Source organism: Natrix helvetica (assembly GCF_964273705.1).
Source record: "Natrix helvetica genome assembly, chromosome: Z".
Classification (NCBI taxonomy): domain Eukaryota; kingdom Metazoa; phylum Chordata; class Lepidosauria; order Squamata; family Natricidae; genus Natrix; species Natrix helvetica.
Window position 1 is genome coordinate 101450088 of NC_138554.1, and position 24676 is coordinate 101474763.

Genomic DNA, 24676 nt, shown 5'->3' on the forward strand with positions numbered 1-24676 from the left:
TCTGAAAGGCTTATACTGATTCTCAGTGGTTTATAATTATATTTAGTTATGTTTGTGTTTTATTTATTTTTATCATTTTTGTATTAAGAAAAAAAAAAGACAACTCAGGCCAGGGGTGTCAAAACTCAAGGCCCGGATAAGGGTGGTGGCCCTCTTAGATCTGCCTCGCAAGCCCAGCCTGAAAAAAGTGAAGGAGTGGCCCGCAGTACCTCTGTTAAGAGAAAATGGAGCTTGGACAGGCCACACACAGCCTGCCTGGGCTCTGCTTTTGCTGGCAGAAAGATGCAGGAGACCGTTGTGGCTGAAAACAGAGCATGGGTGGGCTGTCATGGCTGAAAACAGAGCCTTGAGTGATGAATTGGCCATACCCTGAGAACACAACCCTGATATAGCCCTCAATGAAATTGAGTTTGACGTTACTGACCTAGACTAATACTTGTATTAGTTGTAATGTTTGGAAAATTTCAATCCTTTTCAATGTTCTCTTTATTCAGAGATAAGATGGGAAATTCTTACATTACTTAGTATGTAAGAAAGATTTTTGTTGTATACTAAAATCTAGCTTCTGACAAGAGACAGTTGCTTTCACATATTACTTAGTATATAACAAATATTTTAAATTATTACTGAATAAACCTTACATTCAAATCATTTTATTTATTTCATTGTATTTTAAAGCTTCATCAAAATCAATAAGTACTCAAAGCTGCTTAAATAAATTGAAAAAAGTATATTCAGACAATAGGATGAAAAATTATGTTGTTTTTGAGATTTCACCTTAACTTGCCTCCACTTATTGTGCAAAGAACCATCAGGACAAGGAAGGAATTGTTGATATTCCCTGCAAAAAGAGAAAGGTCTTGCATTTGGTTTCACAGTGGACTTCACTCTACAAAGACTGGTTGCATGAAGATGAGCATTTGAAACAATTTCTTAAGGTATGATTACTTAAATATTTTCTGATACAGAACAATAATTATACATTTTTAAAAAATCCAAAGCTACCTTAATATGTGCAACCTGTAAGAGTATATTTGAAGTAAGCTCACTTATTGAATATAGGAACAACATTTATAATGTAATATCTCTACTGGGTGCTTCTAGCCTTCTTCAAATTATCTCCAAATAATTGCTCTTCTGTTATGATCTAAAAGTGAACAATTAACCAAGATTCCGGAATTCAGAGGATTTAGTGTTCTAATAATGGGTTTATACATTACATATTATGTAATGTCCAAGGAGCGTCATGGTTTTTTACAATTATATGAAATGAAAAAAGGTATTGTAACCGTACATACAAAAAACAGGATTAAAATGGAGTAATAAATCTTGACCGGTTGTGGAAAGCACATAGATGATAAACTAGTTGTCATAAAATTTGATTGATTATGTGCCATTAAATTAATAACAATTCTTAGCAACCACGTATATAGATTTTCTCCTAAGACAATCTGTCATCAACCTATCCCCTCAGAACTGCTGTAACTGAGTCCATCTATCTTGCTGCTGGTCATTCTCTTTTTGTGTTTCCCTCTTATCTTTCCCTCCATTATAGCCTTCCTCAGAGAGTCTCCTGTGTATTTCCTTTTGTATTAGTAGGTGATTCTAAAAGGCAGAAGCTGTCTATCACTGTTGTTTCCATTGTCAGTTATCAGGCTGGTTTCTTACTTGATTTTTTAAATACTTAATCACAGACCTTTTTTCCACCATACTCCTTGACTTTTATTACTGGAGCATTCAAATCACTTGTGTTTTCAGCTCTAAGAGTACTGTCATCATTATAGCACAATTATGGATTTCCTTTCTCCAATTTTAAAGCAGCATTAACCTTTCTCTAATTCAGCTTCCTTCAATATATGTTTAGTATATAGGTTGAATAAATGAATAAATAAAACCATGCAGCAGTGTTCCACTTCTTTGCCAGTATGCAGTCAGTCTTTTACACCATGATGCTTTCTGATTGTGCTTTATATAAGGACAGTGAGGTGTTCTGGGATTCTCACTTTCTTAAGAACATTTCATATCTTAATATACTCAACACTGAAGATCTTTCTATCATGAATGAAGCACACAATGACTGTGTTTAGGCATTCTTTGAAAAGGTATCCTCTTCAGCATACATCAGCAATAAGGTAAGTAATAGACTGCCTTTCAAGATAACTAATATTGACTGGTGGTTGTGTGCCTTCAAGTCAGTTTTTGACTCCTAGCCACCGTCTGGACTAGTGCGTCAGTTTTCTTGGCAAGGATTTTTGTAAGACGTTTGTCATTTCATTCTTCCTAGGCTTGACAGAAAGTGATTGGCTTCATGCCTTAGGCAGACTTGAACTCTGCCTTAAACCACTATACCAAACTGGCTATTTTATAAAAAAAACATTTAAAAAGCCGCCTTTCCAACCTGAAAATCTTAACATGAAACATTTCTGGAGTAATTGCTTTAGCTGAATCGCCAAAAACCTGTAGCATTTATTTATTAGATTTTTTTCTCCTTCCCTTTTCTCTCAACTTCCACTTTCCATAGACAATATATAGAAATGTGTTAGACGATGTGTATGAATACCCTATATTGGAAAAAGACCTGAAAGAATTTCAGAAATTACTTGGAATGCATCGTCGTCAGTAAGTTTCTTTTTTGGTCCTATTTTGTATTTCTTCCTTTAAAGAGTTATAATTATTTTTTCCCCAAATTTTAACAGTTTTTTTTTTGTAACATCAAGTGATCTGGTTTCAAGTATTTAATGTTTGTATAGGCAAGCATTGATTTTGCATAGTTTATAAGGGAATAACATGAAATAATAGGTTTGATACACAAATTATTATTGCAATCTAATAGTCCATTTTTACTAGTATTATAAAAAGGTTATATATAAGAAATAACTAATGTCTACAGAAATAGAGCACAACAATGATAAGAACTATCTTGAATGCATTTGGGTCAATATTAAAGGTTGTGGGGGAAATGACATTGCCATAGGTCTATACTAAGGGCCACCCAACCAAGCAGAGGAAGTAGATGAACTTTTTGCTAGTCAGCTAACTAAGTTATGTAGGAAGCACACCACAATAGTAATGGAGGATTTTAACTACCCTGATATCAACTGGGAAACAAACTCTGCACCAAGTGGAAGATCCAACAGGTTTCTAACAAACCTAGCAGACAACTTTGTTTCCCAAAAGGTAGAGAAGGGAACAAGGGGATCCACCATATTGGACTTAATTCTCAATATCAGGGAAGAAATGATAGAAGGTTTTGAAGCTACAGGAACCTTGGGGGCAAGCGATCATGCAATAATGGAATTCAACATTATGAAAACACAAGTAGTAGAACAAAGTCAAACTAGAGTATTGGACTTTAAGAGAGCTAATTTCAGTAAACTTAGAGAGAGCTTGGGAAGGATTCCATGGATGAGAATCCTCAAGGGGAAAACAACTCAAGAAGCTTGGGAAATTTTGAAAAATGAGATTACAAAAAGCCCAGTCTAGCACAATACCAATAAAGAAGAAAAATAATAGCTCCCAAAAGAAACCAGTATGGCTGCATAAAGAACTCTGACAAATTGAAAGACAAAAAGGATAAATATAAAAAGTGGAAAGTGGGGGAAATAACTAAGGCAGAATATCAGCAAATAGCCCAAAATAGGGAAGAAAATGGTATGGTGCTCACCCTAGACGAGTTCAAATCACCAGGACCAGATGGATTACACCCCAGGGTTCTGAAGGAACTGGCAGACGAGATCTCAGAGCCACTGAACTATATCTTTCAGAGATCCTGGAGCATTGGGGAACTGCCAGAGGACTGGAAAAGAGCTGATGTGGTTCCCATCTTCAAAAAAGGAAAAGAAAATAGATCCAGAAAACTATAGACCTATCAGCCTGACCTCAATACCAAGAAAGATTCTGGAAAAGATAATCAAGCAACGAATTAGCGAACACCTAGAAACAAACAAAGTAATAGCCAAAAGCCAAGATGGGTTTGTCAGAAACAGATCATGCCAGACTAATCTTATTGCATTCTTTGACAAAGTGACAAAATTAGTAGACCAGAGGAATGTCATCGATATAATTTACTTGGACTTCAGCAAGGCATTTGATAAAGTAGACTATAACCTACTACTAGATAAAGTAGAAAAATGTGGGTTAGACAGCATCATGGATTCGTAACTGGCTGACCAACTGCACTTAATGTGTAGTCCTCAATGGAACTGCATCTACATGGAGGGAGGTATGCAGTGGAATACCCCAAGGCTCTGTTTTAGGCCCAGTACTCTTCAACATCTTCATCAATGATCTGGATGAGGGGATAAATGGGGAACTTATCAAATTTGCAGATGACACCACGATGGCAGGAATAGCCAACACTCCAGAAGATAGGCTTAAGGTACAGAAGAATCTTGACAAACTTAAACATTGGGCACTATCTAACAAAATGAAATTCAATGGTGAAAAGAGTAAGGTTCTACATTTAGGCAAAAAAACCAAAATGCACAGATACAATATAGGTGGTACCTTGCTCAATAGTAGTAACTGTGAGAGGGATCTTGGAATCCTAGTGGACAACCATTTAAATATGAGCCAGCAGTGTGCACAGCTGCCAAAAAAGCCAACATAGTTCTAGGCTGCATAAACAGAGAGATAGAATCAAGATCACGTGAAGTGTTAATACCACTTTATGGTGCCTTGGTAAGGCCACACTTGCAAATACTGCATTCAGTTCTGGTCGCCACGATGTAAAAAAGATGTGGAGATCCTAGAAAGAGTGCAGAGAAGAGCAACAAAGATGATTAGGGGACTGGAGGCTAAAACATATGAAGAATAGTTGCAGGAACTATTGTAAGAGAAAGAAGGACCAGGGGAGATATGATAGCAGTGTTCCAATATCTCAGAGGTTGCCACAAAGAAGAGGGAGTCAAACTATTCTCCAAAGCACCTGAGGGCAGAACAAGAAGCAACGTGTAAAAACTAATCAAGGAGAGAAGCAACTTAGAACTGAGGAGAAATTTCCTGACAGTTAGAACAATTAATCAGTGGAACAGTTTGTCTCCAGAAGTTGTGAATGCCCCAACACTGGAAGTCTTTAGGAAGATGTTAGAGGCAGGGGGTTGGACTAGAAGACCTCCAAGGTCCCTTCCAACTCTGCTATTGTATTATATTGTTTGTTACACAGCTATTGGATTAAAAATAATTAATATCAGCATAAGAGGTAGAGAGAAGGCTGTTTGAACAGAGTTTTAATATATGGCACAAATTTAATTCCCCCCCCCTACAAGAGTACTGAATGATCTGTATAATTTTTGAGGTCTGTTGTGCACAAATCTTATTTTTTGTCTCTTTGAAGCATGATTTATGAATGAGTACTATGAAATAGTGGTTGCACAATAATTATTAACTTTATATTTTCAATGGACTCAGTTGTTTTTTGGAGTTTGAGAGATTTGTCCACTGATTTAAATCAACATAATGTTGATTTGATGTTTTAACAAAAGCCAACATTCATTTTTCTCCCATTACACACGAACATTTCATACACACACACACACACACACACACACACACACACACACAGGCTTTATTTGTCGTTGTACATTTACACATACAACGAAATTCACATAACACCCCGAGACCAGTCGCAACACCCATAACAATCCTGAAAACACACCCCCACCCACAAAAAAATCTCCGCCCCATAATTATTATATGAACACAACTGTATTTGCTTAAATATAATTACATATTTTCATTTATATAATATAATTAATATATAATTTACTATTATATATTTTTTAAATAAGAAATGACTGGCTGAAAATAATACTGTATTATGTATAATTTTTGATATATTTTACTGGGTAAATAGCACAATATTGTAGGGAATTTCTGTGTAGGGTTGGAAAAGCTTTTGTCTGAAATTCAGAGAGCTCCTGCCACTGAATATTGATAATACTGGAGAAAAAGGCATCCTATTCACCCTAAAGTAAGACTGGAATGATTAGTTTTTATGTAGGCAATTAATTTTGTGTAAACAAATGCTCTAAATATTACTTCTATCAACAATTACTGTCACAACAATTGCTGTTACAGATTACTAGCTAATAACGACATATAGTAATAAGTGATATCATTAGTCATATATGGTAGCAATACAGCTAGAGTCAATGTGGTGTATTGTTAAAAGTGTTGAATTAAATGTGTAAAGATCAAACTTCCAGGCCATTAGATTCTATGCCACTTTTTAACAGAAATCTACACCAATACTGAAAGCATTTTTATTACAAAAATGAATAATGTACATATTTTTCTTTCAGCACAGTAGATGAATATTCACCTCACAGAAAGGTAATATGAAAAGATACTAAAATAATTTTAATTCTAATTTAGTAACTTCATTTTTCTTTACCTTAGATTCTTTTAATTAATGAAAACAGCCAAAATAAATAAATAGGCAAGCTGCACTTTTCTGTTGGAATTGTTAAATCTGTCTGCTAAAGATGTGGCTCTGTTTCCAACCATAGAACTAAAAAAAAGATGCCTCTAACAAAATTAAAGTGGGGAAGCCAAGTCATATTTCCTGTAGATAATGTTGAATCTAAATGGATTTTGACAGAAAATCTGGACAAAGTTATTGAACGCAAATGTTAGGAGTAATGACAGAAAGAAATACTATATATGTCTTTACCTGTGTAAGTAATGTATTCCCAAATTTAGAGAATTAATGTTTAAGTGTGTTCAGAAAAAAATATTTATTTATGTAGAAAATATATATGGTTGCCTAACTCATTCCCAGTGGTTCTGGATAGCTTACAAAGATAAAACCCCAAGTAAAACCCTCAATACAAAAGCAAATAAATCACTTGATAAGTTTCTTATCACTTTGGGGTACCAAGCCTATTAGAAGATCCATATGTTCAGGGCTTTGTAAAAGATTGTCAAAGTGGGGGCCAGTCTTATCTCTGCAGGGACGATGTTCTCCGGGGGGGCGGGATGGATCTCCTTAGAAGAGGGAACGCTGAAAGATTGGGTAAATATGACTGAGAAAAAAACAGTCCTTCAAACAACCTGATCCCAAGCCATGTAAGGGTTTAAAGGTGACAGCCAGCACCTTGAATTGGGCCCGAAAGCAAATCAGTAGTCAGCGCAGTTCCTGCAAGAGTGATGACACGTGCAAATCTCGGCTAGCACAAAACCGCCTCATTTTTAAACATTTGAAACTTCCAAATATTTGGCTGCTGGAAGACTCTCTGCCCCTTATAGAGCGCATTTGCAGTAGTCAAGATGGGAGGTGACTAGGGGTGTAGGTAACTGTGTTGTTGTTAGTTGCAAAGTTGTGTCTGACCCATCGTGACCCCATGGACAACATTCTTCCAAGTCTTTTTGTCCTCTACCATCCTCTAGAGTCCACTTAAGCTCACACCTACTGTTTCGGTGATTCCATCCAGCCACTTCATTCTCTTGTCGTCCCCTTTTTCTTTTGTCCTCAATCTATGCCAGCAGTAGGCTCTTCTCCAGTGTGTATACACTATATACCCTATACACAATGGGTAACTGAATAGTTTTCAAATATGAGTTCAATCATTCCAGAACTGGGGGGGAGGGCTTTGTTCCTAGTTACCTCTTATTTGGATTACTGCAACACTCCCTATATGGGCTTGCCCTTAATGAATATTTGGGATATTCAATAGGTGCAAATTGAGGCTACACAAGTAGTTAATGGTACCAGGTATGCAGCATAAGTAAAATCTCTTCTATGGGAGCTGCATTGGCTTCTGATGTGTTTCCAGGTGCAATTTAAAGTGCTGGTTGTCACCTTTAAAATGGTACATAGCTTGGGAGTGGGGTACATATAGGAATGTCTTCTCCCAATAGTTTCTACCCATCCAATTCAGTCTAATAGATTGGCTGTAGGTCTCATTAGCCATGGAATGTCGGTTGGTACCATGTTTCCCCGAAAATACAACCTGTCCTGAAACTAAAGCTTTGCCACATTTTTCGCGTGGGCAAAAATATAAACCCACCCCCGAAAATAAACCCCCTGGACAACCCCCCTCCTGCCAGGCAGAGCACCGCTCACCGACCTAGCGGTATCCTGAAGGCGCCAAGCCGCAGGAGCTGGGGGGAGGAGAAAGGTGCTTACATTGCTTGGTGTCTTCGGGATACCGCTTGGTTGGGGAGTGGCATTCTGGCCGGAGGGGGGAGTTGCCAGGTGGCTGCTCCCTTGCCTCAACATGTCTGGGCCCGCTCTCCCTGCAGCAGCAGCCACCACCGCCACACTCCGAGCATAAGTCTTCTCCGGTTCCAAACTCCCAAACTCGATTGCCAAGTGTTCCAGCAGTGGCCACTCTAGGAGTGCACTCTATGGTTGTAGGCTGGCTGCTGGAACTCTCTGTAAGAGAGTCTTCCAGACAGAGAGTCTTCCAGCAGCTAACCAACAACTACAGAGCACACTCCTAGAGCGGCCGCTGCTGGAAGACTTGGCAACCGAGTTTGGGAGTTTGGAACCGGAGAAGACGTTATGCTCGGAGCGTGGTGGTGGCAGCTGCAGGGAGAGCAGGGCCCGGACATGTTGAGGCAAGGAGGCATACCTGTTGGGGGCGGAACAGGTACTCGTGCAACCCCCTTCTCCAGCCAGGCAGAGCTCCTTGTACTGACCTAGGGGGTATCCTGAATGTGCCAAGCTGTGGGAGCTGGGGAGCAGGCAGAGTGCCACGTGGCTTGGTGTCTTAGGGATACCCCCTAAGTCAGTTAATGGCACTCTGCCTGGCTGGAGAAGGGGGTTGCACGAGTACCTGTTCCGCCCCCAACAGGTATGCCTCCTTGCCTCAACATGTCCGGGCCCTGCTCTCCCTGCAGCTGCCACCACCACGCTCCGAGCATAACGTCTTCTCCGGTTCCAAACTCCCAAACTCGGTTGCCAAGTCTTCCAGCAGCGGCCGCTCTAGGAGTGTGCTCTGTAGTTGTTGGTTAGCTGCTGGAAGACTCTCTGTCTGGAAGACTCTCTTACAGAGAGTTCCAGCAGCCAGCCTACAACCATAGAGTGCACTCCTAGAGTGGCCACTGCTGGAACACTTGGCAATCGAGTTTGGGAGTTTGGAACCGGAGAAGACTTATGCTCGGAGTGTGGCGGTGGTGGCTGCTGCTGCAGGGAGAGCGGGCCCAGACATGTTGAGGCAAGGGAGCAGCCACCTGGCAACTCCCCCCTCCGGCCAGAATGCCACTCCCCAACCAAGCGGTATCCCGAAGACACCAAGCAATGTAAGCACCTTTCTCCTCCCCCCAGCTCCTGCGGCTTGGCGCCTTCAGGATACCGCTAGGTCGGTGAGCGGTGCTCTGCCTGGCAGGAGGGGGGTTGTCCAGGGGGTTTATTTTCGGGGGTGGGTTTATATTTTTGCCCACGCGAAAAATGTGGCAAAGCTTTAGTTTCAGGACAGGTTGTATTTTCGGGGAAACATGGTACCAACCGACATTCCATGGCTAATGAGACCTACAGCCAATCTATTAGACTGAATTGGATGGGTAGAAACTATTGGGAGAAGACATTCCTATATGTACCCCACTCCCAAGCTATGTACCATTTTAAAGGTGACAACCAGCACTTTAAATTGCACCTGGAAACACATCAGAAGCCAATGCAGCTCCCATAGAAGAGATTTTACTTATGCTGCATACCTGGTACCATTAACTACTTGTGTAGCCTCAATTTGCACCTATTGAATATCCCAAATATTCATTAAGGGCAAGCCCATATAGGGAGTGTTGCAGTAATCCAAATAAGAGGTAACTAGGAACAAAGCCCTCCCCCCCAGTTCTGGAATGATTGAACTCATATTTGAAAACTATTCAGTTACCCATTGTGTATAGGGTATATAGTGTATACACACTGGAGAAGAGCCTACTGCTGGCATAGATTGAGGACAAAAGAAAAAGGGGACGACAAGAGAATGAAGTGGCTGGATGGAATCACCGAAACAGTAGGTGTGAGCTTAAGTGGACTCTAGAGGATGGTAGAGGACAAAAAGACTTGGAAGAATGTTGTCCATGGGGTCACGATGGGTCAGACACAACTTTGCAACTAACAACAACACAGTTACCTACACCCCTAGTCACCTCCCATCTTGACTACTGCAAATGCGCTCTATAAGGGGCAGAGAGTCTTCCAGCAGCCAAATATTTGGAAGTTTCAAATGTTTAAAAATGAGGCGGTTTTGTGCTAGCCGAGATTTGCACGTGTCATCACTCTTGCAGGAACTGCGCTGACTACTGATTTGCTTTCGGGCCCAATTCAAGGTGCTGGCTGTCACCTTTAAACCCTTACATGGCTTGGGATCAGGTTGTTTGAAGGACTGTTTTTTTCTCAGTCATATTTACCCAATCTTTCAGCGTTCCCTCTTCTAAGGAGATCCATCCCGCCCCCCCGGAGAACATCGTCCCTGCAGAGATAAGACTGGCCCCCACTTTGACAATCTTTTACAAAGCCCTGAACATATGGATCTTCTAATAGGCTTGGTACCCCAAAGTGATAAGAAACTTATCAAGTGATTTATTTGCTTTTGTATTGAGGGTTTTACTTGGGGTTTTATCTTTGTAAGCTATCCAGAACCACTGGGAATGAGTTAGGCAACCATATATATTTTCTACATAAATAAATATTTTTTTCTGAACACACTTAAACATTAATTCTCTAAATTTGGGAATACATTACTTACACAGGTAAAGACATATATAGTATTTCTTTCTGTCATTACTCCTAACATTTGCGTTCAATAACTTTGTCCAGATTTTCTGTCAAAATCCATTTAGATTCAACATTATCTACAGGAAATATGACTTGGCTTCCCCACTTTAATTTTGTTAGAGAGGGGGTTTGCCAGGCAGTTGCTCATGAATTTGGTCACCTCATGGCTGCTTCGCCCCTGAGGCTGTGCCTGGCTCTTCGGGAGCCAGTGCACAAGGGAGCAGCCGCCTGGCAACCCCAAAACAATAAGTCCTCCCTTATAATAAGCCCAAGGCCATATTTTGTAAGTAAAAAGAAAATAAGACCCTCTCATATTTTCGGGGAAACATGGTAAGAAACAGGAGTTATACCTTCTTGGCAGTAGCCCATGCACATCTTTCCTTTGGAGTTTAGGATGGCCCTGACTATGTTAGTCTTTTGTAATGCATTAAAGATCTGTCTATGCACCTGAATCTAGGTTCCCAAATATATTAGAGGCTTTATTATCTGGTTACATTGCTAATTTTTATGTAATTACTATGATAATTTTCTGTTGCTATACATATAATTTGTAACCCTTTTTCTTTTATGTTTTTAATTATTGTGATACTGCCTGCTTGCAGTAAATTGGGTTGAGATGGGCAGTTATGGAAATTGAATGAATGAATAAATAATAAAATAAAAGTATCAGAAGCAGAAAATAAGGTTTCTGTGAATGTTCTCATAAAATTTATTTGTCTTTATCCTCCTCCCCCTCCTCTCTGTCTGTGTATTCTTCTTTACATCTCCTGTTTTTCATGAATAGAATGTGATTAGTTTATTTAGACAAACTATGCAGAGACTTTTTTCTTTGTTTCCTTTTTTAAAATATCCAGTAATTTTTGCATTTTTTAAACTCTTTATAGCATAAAGCCATTTTACATCAATATAGCCTCAAGCAGAACTGGCTTCAGACCAGAGAATCTGTGAATGAAACAGAAGAAGGTAAGAATGAATGAAATACAAAAAGAAATAAATATCATATTAACAGCATCTGCTATTTGGATGAAAAATAAACTGATTCCTATTTCAACTTTTCCCTCATCCTTCCAGTCACAATCCAATGTCCTTGTGCAGTTACATTGATTCTGTTAACTGTCGGAATTGTGACCTTGTTTCTCCATATGACCAGTATAGTTGGAAACTGGTTTGGGTTGAATAATAAACGAAAGAATGTCTTTACCTCAAATCTTCCCAATTGGATTTTTGGATAGTGCGCCACTCTTGACTACATATGGGAGAAGGGTGGCATTGCAAATCTCCAAGAATCTGTTCATTTCTGCTATGACAATTATGGGCTTTTCCCAAGGCATCACCATTTAACTCAACATTGAAGGCCACACAGCTGATACAATTTTCATTTTTGAACAATTATATAGTCTGTAGGTGGAGAACATTAACAATTGTGCTGTTTCTTAGTTTTCCCGGGAAGATAGTCCTGTTAGATTGGTTTCTTTATGAATTGACTTGACTTTGGAGACAACTTCCAGTCCCTGAAGGCGACGGACATGCGCGTCCGCTACTCGTCTTTTCGGTGGGCTCCCTTTGGGAGCACAGGGGGCCTTGTAGGGGCTCTCTGCTGCAGGGCTGCTTGTTGGGACACCCTGGATCAGCGGTGGCCGTGGGGGGGGTCTCCAACTTCGCCCCAGGAGCCGGGAAGTGTGGTGGGTGCGCTTATGACAGGGACAGGATGAATTGAAAAAACAACTGACAGAATTAAATGACCAGCTCAGAGAAACGCAACAACAAGCTACACAAAACAAACAGAGAATAGGTGTACTGGAGGAGGGCGCAGCTGGGATGAGGGAAGAGGTTAAGACAATTCAGAAGGGGAATATAGAATTTGAAAATCATATGATAAAGATGGAATTTGAAAGGATCCTTAGATCCAAAACTTGCCAGAAATAGAGAATGAAGATCTTAAGGAGATTTTGACTACAATTTTAGCAGAATACATTAAAAGAAATAAACAACAGCTATGGTGGGATATTGATCTGATTTATAGGATCAATTCAGCATACGTTAGAACACACAATGTTCCAAGGGAAATCCATGTTAAATTTCTTAGAAAGACCACAAGAGATGAGGTCCTAGGAGCTCAAAGGGGGGAACCACTAAAATATAAAGACAAAGAAATAACCATTCTTAAACAGATTCCAAAGAAAGTAAGAGATAAGAGGAAGAAATATTCCTCTTTAGCAAAGAAATTATATAATAAAGGAGTCTGGTTTAGATGGCTATTGCCAGAAGGTATGCTGATTTTCTGAGAGGGCAGCAGAATTAGAATTAATACAATTGTGGAGGCGGAGGCTTTCATTAAAAAACATAATGCCCTCCTAGACAAAACAGGGGACAGTACACAAGATATGAAGGAGGGAGGGGCCGAGGCTCTGCCAGCAGACGGGGGAGGATGCAACATTGAGAAGACTCAGGTCACAAAAATGAGCTGAAACATTATTGCAATTGTTGTTATAATGTAATTGTTGGAAGTGATACAAAAATGATTTAATATATTGATGATTTAATGTAAAACCAAAAGCTGCCAATGTTTATTCAAATTTTGATGTTTTCCTTTTTTTCTTTGCAAAAATTGTGAGATTTGGGGGAATTACCACCTTCCACATGATGTAGCTGTCAAAAAAATTTATACCTATTTACCCCTTTAAAACATTTGTAAAAACCAATAAAAATTTTATTCAAAAAGAAAAAATGAATTGACTTGATTTACAACAGGTCTTGGAGAGTTTTCCAGTGACCTACAGTTGCCTTCATTTAGCCTCTGCTAGTTTATTTGTATTTTAATGCAAAGTGTTGCCACTTTGCAGTTTCAGACAATCTAAATTTTTGTAATACTTCTCTTGTTTCAAAGAAAGAATTATGAATATAACAGCTTCATAGTATTTAATACTGTTTTTGTCCAAGTACTTTTAAAGGTGTATTTATTTAAAATTATCAAATTGCAATTATCCCATATCTAGTATAAATGTTATTCATGATCTGGCATCCAACTTAAACTTCATCCTAAAACCTTCCCAATGTATCATTCAGTCTTTTGTTGTTATTAGTTGCAAAGTCGTGTCCAACCCCTCGCGACACCATGGACAACACTATTGTTGTCCATGGGGTTGTGTATTCCATTGAGTCATTGTTGTTCATGGCAAAGATACTGGAGTGGGTTGCCATTTCCTTTTCCAGTGGATCACATTTTGTCAGAGCTCTCTGCTATGACCAGTCCGTCTTGGGTGTCCCCGACACGGCATAGCTCATAGCTTCATTGAGCTATGCAAGCCCCTTCACCCCAACAAGGTTGTAATCCCTGAAGAGGTATTCAGTCCTTAATAAGTTAATTTTGCTTAAAGGAGGACAAATCATTTTTAGTTGTGCTCAAATGATTTCTGGGGAAAAAAAACCACCGGTAGTTCACATATACCTACATGTATAAACAAACATTGTTAAAATATAAGCCCAATGCAAAACTTGAAAGTACATAAATTAACCTTCCTCCTTTACATGTACAGATAGTATACATATATACAAGGTAGAATAATAAATGGGATAGTTCCATCCAATAAAACTAAGTACTTATGAGGGATAAGATTTCTCTTTATGTTTGTGATTGTGTATGTGCTTAAGTTGTATTCATTTTAAGAATGTTTCATTTCATAGGAATTTTCACCATTAATATCATTATTAATTTGTGTACAAGACTGAAATATTTAAATTGGCAACAATATGCTTTATTAGGAATATTCTTACATATTTATTCATGCCTTGACCATTATTAATAAGATTCAACATTCTCTTGCATATTATAATTTTTTAAACCAGTAGGCCAATGGTTCCAAATAGGGGTGGGTTTCAGCTTCTTCTACTGCCGGTTCGCTCAGAGATGTGCTTCAGGGGCAGGCTATACATGCATGCGCAATAGTTAAAAAATGCTTCTGCACATGTGCTGCAGATAGAACCGGTTCGGGGGCATGGCAGGCTGTTACTACTTACTTGTAGGAACCCACCTCTGGTTCCAAATCTAAATTAAATGTAACAAGTTAAGACATACCTTTGATAACATTTACAAAATATGGGTGAAGTAATAATTCCTTTTATAATACACTCATTTTGGGGGGGGGGGAAGTACACTGTTTTTGAGTTCTATGGTTTTACATATCAGGAGATAATAAAAATCATCTGGTTCATACCAGTTGTTAAAAGTAGGTAAATACAATCACAAATGAACAACCGCACATGATGATATTATGGAATATAGGAACTGACACGGAATTCCAGGATCAAACAGAAAAGGTTTATTGCGCAAGATTCAGTCGCAACACAAGAAAGCACCGACTGAATCCCGAAGGATTCGTTTGCAAAACTATTATAGATCTGACAGGCTCCCCCCCACCCCCCACAAGCCCTCCCTTTTCCTTCTCTCAAAGCTAAAATAAAATGTGATTTTTCTAGTAAGTCACAGGTACTTGCAAAACTATCTAAGTTTCCTGTCTTCAATTCTGCGGTTTGGCTAGGTGTGATTTAAGCTTCCTCTTGCAAACCCTTAATCTCCTCACTAAAGTTTTCCTCTTACAGAACTCTTAACATGCTCCATTATAAAGACAGTTACATATATTTAAGATTCCTATTATCCCATATTAATGACATATCACATTATGACATATTACACCAGGTCATCATTTATTTTACAGAAATCACAGCTACTGTACTCTGATCTTTAAGCAGATTCACTTTTCCAAATCCTAGAATAACTGCAATTTCTTTTATCAAAGAATGAGTGGCAAGCCGTCGAAAACAGTGCAATAATTTAAGTTTTTACAGCTTTCAATAAGAATTTACTTTTGTTAACGGAATGATTTTCCTCTTTCTTTGCAGTTTTTTGCCGTGTGTATATAACACAACATTCTTACATCAGTGTAAAAACTAAATTATCCAGTTCAGTTCAAGAGATTGTGAAAATTGTAGCAGAGAAACTCCAACATCCTCAGGAAGATCTGGCTCTAGTGGCTCTTTCATTCTCTGATGGTAAATGCTTTTCAGCTATTAATATCTTAATACTATTTTTGGTATCTTATCTGTAAATTATTTCCTAGTGCAGATGTAGGTCTCCTCTAGTGGGTCCATAGCTGGATGGCCAAAGTTACAATAAAGAGCTGTTCAGCAGAAAGTAGTTTCCATGACAACTGCTAATACTTTAGTTCTGCTGTATAATACATTCCGCTTCATTTCTATATCGAAAAGGATTTCACTTCTTCAGAAACACGTTATAAGGTTTGCATTTACCAATAACTATAGACTGTAAGATTTGCAAACTGTAAGGTTTGCAATTTAAAACTACCTGTATAACATAAATGCACTCTGGAAAATGGTTTCTATTTTTAAATAATCAAGTCATATTTAGATATTTGTAGGAAATATTGCTTTTAGAAAATGAATGTTTTCTAAATAAAGATAGTCCTTGATTTATGACAATGATTGAGCCCAATGTTTCTGTTGCTAGGTGGGACATTTGTTTTGCCTCATTTTATGAACCTTTCTTGCCACAGTTGAACCACTGCAGTCCTTGTTAGTAACACAGTTGTCAAGGGAATCTGGCTTGCCCATTGACTTGGCTTGTCAGAAGGTCACAAAAGGTGATCACATGATCCCAGGACACTGCAACTGTCGTAAACATGAGTCAGTTGCCAAGCATCTGAATTTTGATCATGTGACCATGGGGATGCTGCAACAATTGCATGCAAGGGTGGGTTCCAGCAGCCATTACTGCCGGTTTGCTCGTGGTCGCATAGCACATATGCTTGATGCACGCTGTGCATGCATGCGCAGTACTATAAAAATGCAAGATGGTGGTACCTATGGCACCACTGGAAGAACCGATTCAGGGGCATGGCAGGCCTGGGTCGCTGCCTGTTCCAGTGACTCAGGCTGTCAAACCACTACCTGTTCAGCTTGCTAGCTACTTCTACTGATTGCCGGCTGCCTGCAATTTGGCAGTTCAAATCTCAACCGCCTCAAGGTTGACTTAGCCTTCCATCCTTCCAAGGTGTGTAAAAAATGGGGACCCAAATTATTGAGTATGCTGACTCTATAAACCACTTAGAGAGGGCTGTAAAGCACTCTAAAGCGGTATATAGATCTAAGTGCTACTGGATTGCTATTATGGATTCAGAAAAAGGCTGTAGCTATAAATGTGATACAGTTAATCAAAATTTCTTACTATGATTCTTTTCACTACTCTTAAAGAAAAACATGAACTACGACCATATGATCTAGCAATCTCCAAATCTCTTGAGTTATCTGCTCGTATGTTTGTATTTCGAAGGGATCTGACAGATACTTTGGTAAGTCTTTGTGGTTCTTATTTTTAGGTGGCTTGAAATTTGAAACTGTATTAACTGCATTACTCTCCTATAAATTCAGTATGAACAGAGGCTAGGTAAATCATTAACTAGACTGTTTCTCTCCACCATATGACCCCTCTAGGTATAAGGACTTAAATTTTATCATAAACTAAGTCGCGTGGGGAATTCATTTTGGAGATCTGAAGGTTTCAGCAGTTAAACAGTGAAAATGTTTGGATTTGGATAGACAATGTTTTAGATAACTAGATGTCTTATTCTATTCATATGTGACATACATAGGTGGTGGGGAACAGCTGGTGCTTTAAACTCCCAACTAGTCTTAGGGGCTCATAGCGAATCACTGCCAGGAATATCCAATTAAGGAAGAAACTGAGTTCTGTCAGGTTTTAGGTGGAAAGTGGGAAGCTGCTGGCATGGTTGAAAGTTATTTACCTATACTTCAAATTGCATTAGGATTCTTCTGTATATTATCTTTTTAAAATGTGTATTGTGTGTGTTACTTTTGGTAACCTTAATAAAGTTGATTTTATTTCAATCCTGGAATTAACTAGTTGGCCTTTATCATTCACCTCAGCCTGTTTGGCTGAGCTATTGAATCCCCAAAGGTCTTTTACTTGTTGTTTTGCCACTATATTTAGCCAGATAAATTGAGGATTTCCCAGAGGTCTATGTAGAAATTGATGTATGTAAAGGACGGGTACTAAAGTGTAAGCAAGAACACCTCCTTTGCCTCTCATTATTCAGCTACAGAGATGGATTACCACAGAACCTAAAGATCCCAGAGGAAGAACCAAGGGTGCCTTTCTCTCTTATTATATCATTTCTAGAAAAATATTTGCACAAATTGAGACTCTCACTCTATTTTCCTGAAGTATTTATAATCAAGAAAATCTGTTATCAAGTAAGAAAAATTATGAAGGTTTAAGATGAATTTATCAAATCTTTATTAATATAAAATGATAGTCTATATGAAGAAATGTAATTTTTAATATTACTGAAAAGTTTGATTTAAATCCTATGATATAATGCAGGTGTGTCAAACTCAAGGCCCAAGGGCTGGGTCCAACCCATGTGGTGCTTAGATCTGGCCTGTGGGGCTGCCCTGGAAATAGTGAAAGACTGGCCCGCAGTGCCTCTGCCTGTGAAAATGGACAGCCCTCCCGAGCTCCGTTTTTGCTGGCAGAGGGTTGCAGGAGGCTGTTGCAGCTGAAAACGTAGCTCGGGAACCCGTTTTCTCTGGCAAAGTGCTCAGGCCACCACAGGAGCCCCCGACATGAGTGACATCAAGCTGACCATGCCCACTATGGTCACTCCCACCCGACCCCCCCAAGGTCAAACACAACCCTGATGTGGCTCTCAATAAAATCAAGTTTGACTCCCCTTATATAGTGGTATATGATAATTCAGATTAACTAGTTGCCCTCTAATATTTTCGAATTCCACATTGCAAAAAATGTTATTGTAACTGTATTGAAGGAAATATTAATGGAGATTCTGAGTCATCCTTGGCATTTTGATGTTGTTACATATTTACTGTGAATTATGTTCAACTGAATTTAGTGGGATATATTTCTGATGCAGAACCAAGGCACATGATTAATTATATAGTAATAGAAAACAGTTAGAATACTATTAGTACAGCTTGTTTAGGTCTTAGAAAAACAATTTACAATTTACTTGTAGTAAAATTTTATTGGTATGACAAATTTGAGATGTTTGCTTCAAAATGGTCCTCATTTATCCTATTTACTATTTTTTGTTTATATAGTGGCAAATATATATATTTGTCTTCATGGCATTCCTAATGACACATGCTACTGTTCTTAATATTAAAATTAATTAGAGACCATAATGATTTCAATGCAAAAATATTTAAAACATTTCTTTGCAACTAATTTTGAGTTGTATATGCTTCTTTTTTAATATATCTCTTGATTTAGATCCCTTTTACTGAAAATGAGGAAATCCATCAACGATCGGTGAAAATTCTGGGCATTAACACCTGGGACCTTGCTTTAGAATTAACAGTTTTTGACTGGAATCTTTTCAATTTGGTTCATGAAGTAAGATAATGAATCTGCATGCTAACTATTGTAAACACTTGTTTAGCTTTGATGAATCACAACATGTTTTCTAATGTAATTATTTCTTTGTAATTATTTTGGGTCATTCCACAGGCTTATTGCCAAATGCAGCTTTTACTTCAGAGTTCACCAATGTTTTCAGCTTTGTGGACTGGCTGCGGGGTGGGTGGAGGACAACGGGATGGTTCTGTCTGTGTAATGGAGAAGTGCTCACGTGCACAAAATTCCATTTGTACGGCACAAGCACCTGCTGCTAGCGCAAATGGCGAGCACACACTCACCCGCTGCTTGTGTGAGTGGGGATGTGTGCAGGCTTTCTCACCACTTCTACAGCCCAGTTCTGGGCAGCTTATAGTGGGTCCCAGCCCAGGAATTGGAAATCTTTCTGTTACTTCTTTTACAAAAAAGAAAAATAGATTTAATCCCGTTCTCAAAAGCATTTCAAACTGAAACTAGCAATGATTAATAATATTAAGTAACAAACAATCTGGTTATTACATTTTTTATAGTTTTAATTAAAAGAGTAATTGCAAAAATACTTTACTGAATCACTCTAGATTTGTTCAAGTTAGTAATATGGGTTATCTGACCAAGCAACAATAATTACATTTTTCAGATTATTAAATTCTAATTTGCATTTTACATTCTTTTAAACTGTCTTCCAGCAAGAACTGATATATTTCACCTTCAGCCGACAAGGCAATGGGAAAAACACTGTGAATCTTAGTCTTTTGCTTCAAAGATGCAATGAGGTTCAACTTTGGGTTGCCACAGAAATACTACTCTGCAACCAGCTCTGTAAACGTGTACAACTAGTGAAGAAGTTCATTAAAATTGCTGCTCAGTAAGTTAAAAATGAATATTGAATATAATGAATATTGATAGCTGGTTCCTGTTGAATTCACTTAACAAGGGGTAATGAAAGAAAATATTTTACATATTTGACTTTGTCCATTGAAACATGCATAAAAAAGCCACGCTTGATTAAATAATTACATGCTGTATCCAAAATTTGCTGCATAGTGATAATTCCTTTAAGCTTCACTGTAGTTTCAATTGTCTACACATACATGATTTATTTCTCCAATTGCTTCTCTGTTTGGAATTCTATTTTTGTATACATAGTGATGCTAAGGAAAGTCCTACTTAACTACCAGCCATTATTAAAAGTATATTAATTTAATTTCTCGATGACATATTTCAGTTGTATACAGTGGATATAAACAAATCTCTATACCCCTGTTAAAATGCCAGGTTTTTATAATGTAAAAAAATCAGATCAAAATAAACCACTTCAGAATTTTGTCCATGTTAAATATGTTACACAATTCAACTTAAAAACAAATCAAAATCTCTTAGGAGAAAAAGTAACAATAAAAAGCATAATATTGTGGTTGCATAAGTGTGCACATCCTTAAATTAATACTTTACTGAAGCACCTTTTGTTTTTATGACAAATCCAATCTTTTGGGGTAGGAGCCTATCAGCATGGCGTGCCTTTCCTTAGGAATTTTTGCCTACTGTTCCTTACAAAAGTTATCCAGATCTGTCAGGTTGTGAGAGAATCTCCTGTGCACAGCTCTCTATAGGTCACCTCACAGATTTTCAATTGGTCTGGGCTCTCCCTGGCCCCTTTTCAAACTTTGATCTTCTTCTGGTGAAGCCATTCTTTTATATGGGTTATTGGGTTATTATCATATTGAAAGGGAAATTTCCTCTTCATCTTCAGGGCTTAATTCCCTTCATCTTGACTAAAGCCCCAGTTCCAGCTGAAGAAAAGCAGCATCAAAGCATAATGCTGCCACCACTATCCTTCATTGTGGAAATAGAATAGCATAAAATTCTTTATTGGCCAAGTGTGATTGGACACACAAGGAATTTGTCTTTGGTGCATATGCTCTCAGTGTACATAAAAGAAAAGATATGATTTGTCACGAATCATAAGGTACAACACCTTGTAATTGGTGTTTCTTTGAATCATCAAGGAAACATCATCAAAGACCATGTTGTTGTTGTGTGCCAAGCACACTTTTTTGGTTAAAAAGCTCAACCAAAAGGGTGAGGAGGCAGCCCAAGCTGAGTGGTGGGAAGCATAGTAGGATATCTCTGGGTGGTAGGATGCCTTGGGAGCCTGGGGGCAGAGTCAAGCTAACTCTGAGGCATTCCACCTAATGACCCACACATTTGTTTAATGAATGCATGCGGAGAGCAGAAGGCTCGGTCACGTAACATGATTCACTTAATACCCTCTTGACTTACAAATGTAATTGACAGCTGCATTATGTTTGTAATTCAAAGATTATTTGTATAGAAATATATATTCCAACAAGAGATACTATTTCTATTAAGATAATGAGATTCTTCAACCAGATAGCATTATTGAAAATTGCTGAATAGAATCTTGTCTTTATAAATGCAGGTAGTCCTCAACTTACAATAGTTAATTTAGTGACTGTTCGAAATTATACTGACCCATTTTACACATGACCATTTTTCACACAACAGTTGCAGCATTCCCATGGTCATGTGATCAAAATTTAGGTACATAGCAATTGACTCATATTTATGATGGTTGCTGTTTTGCAGGGTCATGTGATCCCTTTTGTGATGTTCTGACAAAGCAAAGTCAATGGGGAAGTCAACTTCACTTAACAACCATGTTATTAACTTAACACTCCACTGCTTCACTTAACAACTGTGGCAGAAAGGTCATAAAATGGGGCAAAATTCACTTACAAATGTTTTATTAGCAAATGTTTTATTAGCAATTGTGGTTGTAGGTTGAGGACTACCTCTATCAGAAAGGTACTTGTCTGATCATGTGATTTTAATCAATAATATTTAATAATTCACTAGAATATATTGGTTGCACATTAATTAAATTTTCAACAAGAAGCTATAAAATACTGTAGATTAAAGACTGTAAAACACATGAATATTCTTAACATTGGAAAGCTTTGTGCAGGCAAGAGTGGATAAAGATTTAATTTAGATAAATCCAATTTGTGCAGTAAGGAATAATAATTTGCCAGGATCTGTGCATGTGAGGTGTGTGTGTTTCTGTGTAATTATGTATACCTCTAAGAAGAAATTGCAGATTTACGATTGGCAGTCTAGAGAAAAAACTGTTCTTTCTTTTGCAAATTCCCATATATTTGAATTTTGAATTTGTATTGTTTGGAATTATCAAAATTTGGGGGTGATTTTTAAAGAATAGAGCAGTATTTTCTTTTTTAAAAATCCCTCATGTTTACAAAGTTTAGAAAATAATAACTTTGCATACATTTTACCTGTAAAATATATATAAATTCAGCACTCTATTTTAAACAACAGTGTTAAGTGACTTTGAATACCACAAGTAAATTACTTTTCTGATATTATTTCATAGCTGCAAAGCCCAGCGAAATCTGAATTCATTTTTTGCCATTGTCATGGGGCTCAACACTGCATCTATCAGCCGGCTTTCTCAGACATGGGAGGTAATATGAGAATTTTATTGTTTTATTTTTCCCCCTAGATAATTATTTTTAATCATATTTTTCAGCAGTTTGGCATATATGAAAAGAAAAAAGTTGCACGATAGTGCAACCATGTATTCTTGACTTTCTCATCATTGATATTGATATAGAAAGAACAGATTTAAGTAATATTATTTTAGGGAAATAAATCCAAAACAAAATTTATAAACTGTTTAGGAAGCTGATAATGGCTTTAAATTGTTTTTCTTTTAGTATGAGTTGCATGAAATGGAACTACCATGGAAAATTCTATCCATTTAACAAATATTAATTCCTGGGAATTTATACGACAAAACCTTTCAGCAGTTCGGCACTTCAAATCCCTAGTGCCGCGTAATGGAGGGAGCTCCCATTACTTGTACCAGCTTCTGCCAACCTACCAGTTCAAAAGCATGTAAAAATGCAAGTAGAAAAATAGAGATCACTATGGTGGGAAGGTAATAGCGTTCCGTGCACCTTCAGTGTTTAGTCATGCTGGCCACATGACCATGGAGATGTCTTCGGACAATGCTGGCTCTTTGGCTTTGAAACGGAGATGAGCACCGCCCCTTAGAGTTGGGAATGACTAGCCCATATGTGTGAGGGGAACCTTTACCTTTATTGATAGATATATAGATAAGTAGATAGGTAGATAGGTAGGTAGGTAGATAGATAGATGATAGATAGATGATAGATAGATGATAGATAGATAGATAGATAGATAGATAGATAGATAGATAGATAGATAGATAGATAATAATACAATAATACAATAGCAGAGTTGGAAGGGACTTTGGAGGTCTTCTAGTCCAACCCCCCTGCCTAGGCAGGAAACCCTATACCATTTTAGACAAATGGCTATCCAACATCTTCTTAAAGACTTCCAGTGTTGAGGCATTCACAACTTCTGGAGGCATGCTGTTCCACTGATTAATTGTTCTAACTGTCAGGAAGTTTCTCCTCAGTTCTAAGTTGCTTCTCTCCTTAATTACTTTCCACCCATTGCTTCTTGTTCTACCATCAGGTGCCTTGGAAAATAGTTTGACTCCCTCTTCTTTGTGGCAACCCCTGAGATATTGGAACACTGCTATCATGTCTCCCCTAGTTCTTCTTTCTATTAAACTAGACATACCTAGTTCCTGCAACCGTTCTTCATATGTTTTAGTCTCCAGTCCCTAATCATCTTTGTTGCTCTTCTCTGCACTCTTTCTAGAGTTTCCGCATCTTTTCTACATCGTGGTGACCAAAACTGAATGCAGTATTCCAAGTGTGGCCTTACCAAAGCATTATAAAGTGGTATTAACACTTCACGTGATCTTGATTCTATCCCTCTGTTGATGCAGCCTAGAACTGTGTTGGCTTTTTTGGCAGCTGCTGCACACTGCTGGCTCATATTTAAATGATTGTCCACTAGGACTCCAAGATCCCTTTCACAATTACTACTGTTGAGCAAGGTACCACCTATACTGTACCTGTGCATTTCGTTTTTGTTGCCTAAATGTAGAACCTTACTCTTTTCATCATTGAATTTCATTTTGTTAGATAGTGCCCAATGTTCAAGTTTGTCAAGATCCTTCTGTATCTTTAGCCTATCTTCTGGAGTGTTGGCTATTCCTGCCAGCTTGGTGTCATCTGCAAATTTGATGAGTTCCCCATTTATTCCCTCATCCAAATCATTGATTGTGAAGGAAGGGAATTTCCCCCCCACCTTCGATTGAGGTGTGGATCGCCAGCCCTTCCAAGAAGCATATCTCTTGATAAGAAATAAACAAAACCCGAGAACATGTTCTAATGAAAACAACTTTAATAGGAAATAAAAATAAAACCTTATTATCTAAATTCTTACATTCTGGCAAGAGCAATTGTCGCCCACTTCCTTCGGTAGACAAACGAAAATCAGAAGGAAAGTACAAGAATGTGTGACGTATTATGAAACGTGTTAAGAAGCATGCACAGTAAATCATTGTCAGATAAGAAAATATT

At 38.1% G+C, this 24676-nt stretch overlaps 1 protein-coding gene across 1 annotated transcript in view; it reads left to right on the plus strand.

The window, feature by feature from the left end:
* The window catches only part of RAPGEF5 (Rap guanine nucleotide exchange factor 5), a 135656-nt gene that overhangs the window by 104774 nt on the left and 6206 nt on the right, over positions 1 to 24676 (plus strand). Inside the window, exons 13-21 of the mRNA XM_081971446.1 lie at positions 794 to 938; positions 2522 to 2619; positions 6303 to 6333; positions 11611 to 11689; positions 15626 to 15775; positions 16994 to 17091; positions 19053 to 19175; positions 19862 to 20040; positions 22585 to 22675. Of these exons, the coding sequence (XP_081827572.1) occupies positions 794 to 938; positions 2522 to 2619; positions 6303 to 6333; positions 11611 to 11689; positions 15626 to 15775; positions 16994 to 17091; positions 19053 to 19175; positions 19862 to 20040; positions 22585 to 22675 (994 nt within the window). The remainder of the gene's footprint in view (positions 1 to 793; positions 939 to 2521; positions 2620 to 6302; positions 6334 to 11610; positions 11690 to 15625; positions 15776 to 16993; positions 17092 to 19052; positions 19176 to 19861; positions 20041 to 22584; positions 22676 to 24676) is intronic.